General features: G+C 43.4%; 1 protein-coding gene across 2 annotated transcripts in view; it reads left to right on the plus strand.

Annotated features, from left to right (window-relative positions):
* Nucleotides 1-1,398: 1,398 nt before the first annotated feature.
* arhgef2b (rho/rac guanine nucleotide exchange factor (GEF) 2b) overlaps nt 1,399-5,000 on the plus strand; it is an 18,654-nt gene continuing 15,052 nt past the window's right edge. For both annotated transcript variants that reach the window (XM_079163917.1, XM_079163918.1), the window contains exon 1: nt 1,399-1,569. In XM_079163917.1, the coding sequence (XP_079020043.1) occupies nt 1,513-1,569 (57 nt within the window). In that variant the 5' untranslated portion in view covers nt 1,399-1,512. The remainder of the gene's footprint in view (nt 1,570-5,000) is intronic.

The raw sequence follows: 5,000 nt of genomic DNA on the forward strand, positions 1-5,000 counted from the left end.
GAAGGAGAGGAGGAGGAGAGGATGAAGGAGAGGAGGAGAGGAGGAGAGGAGGAGGAGATGATGAAGGAGAGGAGGAGGTGATGAAGGAGAGGAGGAGGAGAGGATGAAGGAGAGGAGGAGGAGAGGATGAAGGAAAGGAGGAGGAGATGAAGGAGAGGAGGAGGAGATGATGAAGGAGAGGAGGAGGAGATGAAGGAGAGGAGGAGGAGATGATGAAGGAGAGGAGGAGGAGATGAAGGAGAGGAGGAGGTGATGAAGGAGAGGAGGAGGAGAGGATGAAGGAGAGGAGGAGGAGAGGATGAAGGAAAGGAGGAGGAGATGAAGGAGAGGAGGAGGAGATGATGAAGGAGAGGAGGAGGAGATGAAGGAGAGGAGGAGGAGATGATGAAGGAGAGGAGGAGGTGATGAAGGAGAGGAGGAGGAGAGGATGAAGGAGAGGAGGAGGAGAGGATGAAGGAGAGGAGGAGGAGATGATGAAGGAGAGGAGGAGGAGATGATGAAGAAGAGGAGGAGGAGATGATGAAGGAGAGGAGGAGGAGATGAAGGAGAGGAGGAGGTGATGAAGGAGAGGAGGAGGAGAGGATGAAGGAGAGGAGGAGGAGATGATGAAGGAGAGGAGGAGGAGATGATGAAGGAGAGGAGGAGGAGAGGATGAAGGAGAGGAGGAGGAGATGATGAAGGAGAGGAGGAGGTGATGAAGGAGAGGAGTAGTACTCATACTGCAGTACTAGTAATAGTACTCATACGAGAGTAGTAGTACGTATATACTGCAGTAGTAGTACTCATACTGCTGTAGTAGTACTTATATACTGCAGTAGTAGTACTTATACTACTAGAGACACAGAGAGAGAGTAGTAGTACTTATACTGCAGTACTAGTACTAGTACTGCGGTAGTAGTACTCATACTGCTGTAGTAGTACTTACACTGCAGTACTACTACTTATTGATCACCTTCACAGTTTCTTTGTGTTTCCGTTAGGAACTGAGAGGTTCGTCTGCTTTTGACACCAACACCGTCTGAGAGGGGCGGGGTCGGTGCTCGGTGGTTCCACGTCACACAGCACAGCGTTGTACACTCTGCTGTGAGGGGGGGGCGGGGTTAATCGATCCCAATGTTCATCAACCATGTGACCACACACAGCTCTCTGATTGGCTGCTGCGGATCACGTGACACGTTGACGCGTCGTCATAGAGACCGACTCCACCCACACCGGCCACTTCGCCGCCCCGGTGTGAAAACAAGCGCTCTCTAACAGATGTTAGTGGGCGGGGCTTGGAGTGCGTGCGAAGAGGCGATTGGCTGACCACAGCGGCGGCGGGCTGAGCTCTGATTGATCAGAAGTAGAGAGTGGAGCTGTCAGTCACAGATGCGCCCCGCCCCCCGGGCTCAGACTGCGGACTACTCCGGACCAGGAACCCAACACTCCCCGGATTATTGTTATTACTATTAATTATAGATTATAGATCAGGTGATCGATCGGCTGTGTTCGATCGGCAGTGATCGGGGTTCGATGTCCCGGCTGCTGGAGAGCAGGAGACAGGACAGGATGAAGGAGATCAACCTGAAGGTGAGAGGAAAGGAAAGAAAGGAAGGAACCGAGCAGCGGGCGCGTGCACACAGACTTTAATGATCGATGGTGATCGCTAGTGATCGCTGGTGATCGATGGTGATCGCTAGTGATCGCTGGTGATCGATGGTGATCGGTGAGCAGGGAGCGGACAGTCTGAGACACACTTTCGGTCTGTTCCGCTTTGTCCGCTCACATCTGCTCCGTTACTACAGATGTGGAGGATCGATAGTTATGGTCGAGGATCGACCGGGATCAGTGATCAGGGGTGTGTGTGTGTGTGTGTGTGTGTGTGTGTGTGTGTGTGTGTGTAGAGGCGGTGTGTGTGTGAAACACTGGAGGAGTTCAGAAACGGGATACACACTTTTATTTTCTCTTCAGTTCAGACTGAAAACCCGGTTTATGTTTCTATACAACGGAGAGTGTGTGTGCGCGTGTTTGCGCGCGCGCGCGTGTGTTTACCGTGTACCTGTGTATCAGTGAACACACACTTTCCCGGTCTCTCGGTGTGTGCGTGTGTGTCCGTTAGCAGCAGCGTGGCCGCTTTGTCCTGCAGGAGGAAACGGGGGGAGGGGAGCTCTGTGTGTGTGTGTGTGTGTGTGTGTGTATGTGTGTGTGTGTGTGTGTGTGTGTGCGCGTTCAAACAGGAAGTGTTGGTCAGGAGTGAAGGTGGATGTTTGACCTTTGACCTGTAAACTATAAAAAAACTGACACGCTTTTATTTTGAAGGCTGAAAAAAGGTTTTAATTTCTTAGATATATAATTACTTTATTAATCCAGCGAGAGAGAGAGACAGAGAGAGAGAGAGAGAGAGAGACACAGAGAGAGACAGAGAGAGAGAGAGCGAGAGAGAGAGAGAGACAGACAGACAGAGACAGAGAGAGAGCGCGAGAGAGAGAGAGAGCGAGAGAGAGAGAGAGACACAGAGAGAGAGAGCGAGAGAGAGAGACACAGAGAGAGAGAGCGAGAGAGAGATGCACTTCCTCCTAAAATGCGAAACATTCAATAAAATGTATTAATGTTATTATGTAACATTTCTTCTTTAAACACCGAGATAACAGAACATTTTACATCTTTAAACACGGAGACAACAGAACATTTTACATCTTTAAACACGGAGACAACAGAACATTTTACATCTTTAAACACGGAGACAACAGAACATTTTACATCTTTAAACACGGAGACAACAGAACATTTTACATCTTTAAACACGGAGACAACAGAACATTTTACATCTTTAAACACGGAGACAACAGAACATTTTACATCTTTAAACACGGAGACAACAGAACATTTTACATCTTTAAACACGGAGACAACAGAACATTTTACATCTTTAAACACGGAGACAACAGAACATTTTACATCTTTAAACACGGAGACAACAGAACATTTTACATCTTTAAACACGGAGACAACAGAACATTTTACATCTTTAAACACGAAGATAACAGAACATTTTACATCTTTAAACACGAAGACAACAGAACATTTTACATCTTTAAACACGGAGACAACAGAACATTTTACATCTTTAAACACGGAGACAACAGAACATTTTACATCTTTAAACACGGAGACAACAGAACATTTTACATCTTTAAACACGGAGACAACAGAACATTTTACATCTTTAAACAGGGAGACAACAGAACATTTTACATCTTTAAACACGGAGACAACAGAACATTTTACATCTTTAAACACGGAGACAACAGAACATTTTACATCTTTAAACAGGGAGACAACAGAACATTTTACATCTTTAAACAGGGAGACAACAGAACATTTTACATCTTTAAACACGGAGACAACAGAACATTTTACATCTTTAAACAGGGAGACAACAGAACATTTTACATCTTTAAACACGGAGACAACAGAACATTTTACATCTTTAAACAGGGAGACAACAGAACATTTTACATCTTTAAACACGGAGACAACAGAACATTTTACATCTTTAAACACGAAGATAACAGAACATTTTACATCTTTAAACACGGAGACAACAGAACATTTTACATCTTTAAACACGGAGACAACAGAACATTTTACATCTTTAAACACGAAGATAACAGAACATTTTACATCTTTAAACACGGAGACAACAGAACATTTTACATCTTTAAACACGGAGACAACAGAACATTTTACATCTTTAAACAGGGAGACAACAGAACATTTTACATCTTTAAACACGGAGACAACAGAACATTTTACATCTTTAAACACGGAGACAACAGAACATTTTACATCTTTAAACAGGGAGACAACAGAACATTTTACATCTTTAAACACGGAGACAACAGAACATTTTACATCTTTAAACACGGAGACAACAGAACATTTTACATCTTTAAACACGGAGACAACAGAACATTTTACATCTTTAAACAGGGAGACAACAGAACATTTTACATCTTTAAACACGGAGACAACAGAACATTTTACATCTTTAAACAGGGAGACAACAGAACATTTTACATCTTTAAACACGGAGACAACAGAACATTTTACATCTTTAAACACGGAGACAACAGAACATTTTACATCTTTAAACACGAAGATAACAGAACATTTTACATCTTTAAACACGGAGACAACAGAACATTTTACATCTTTAAACACGGAGACAACAGAACATTTTACATCTTTAAACACGGAGACAACAGAACATTTTACATCTTTAAACACGGAGACAACAGAACATTTTACATCTTTAAACACGGAGACAACAGAACATTTTACATCTTTAAACACGGAGACAACAGAACATTTTACATCTTTAAACAGGGAGACAACAGAACATTTTACATCTTTAAACACGGAGACAACAGAACATTTTACATCTTTAAACACGGAGACAACAGAACATTTTACATCTTTAAACACGGAGACAACAGAACATTTTACATCTTTAAACAGGGAGACAACAGAACATTTTACATCTTTAAACACGGAGACAACAGAACATTTTACATCTTTAAACACGGAGATAACAGAACATCCACATCTCCTCACAGGGGGAGGATCTGAATCCAGAGTTCAGGGCCTCTGTAGATCCAGAAACCACCAAACAGATGAGATGATGGAGACGATCAGTTCTGTCAGTTAAATAAGTAGATGAACTCTTTCCCTCCTGTCACATGACTCAGTCTTTATTCTTACTGAGATTCTTCTGGTTTCATGTTTCTGCCTCTTTTCAAACCTCATGTCCTCCCTCCTCCTCCCTCCTCCCCCCTCCTATCCCTCCCCCCTCCCCCTCTCTCTGTCTCATGACCTCACCCCCTCCCCAGACAGAGGTCTCTTTATTTCTCTCCATCACTGAGCTCTTTATTTATTGATCAGCTGATCACTGACTGTCACCAGATCATTGAACCTCTTCTACATATATATATAATATTACTGACTTTACTGAGGATCAA

This window comes from Pholis gunnellus, assembly GCF_910591455.1.
Source record: "Pholis gunnellus genome assembly, chromosome: 8".
Taxonomy (NCBI): domain Eukaryota; kingdom Metazoa; phylum Chordata; class Actinopteri; order Perciformes; family Pholidae; genus Pholis; species Pholis gunnellus.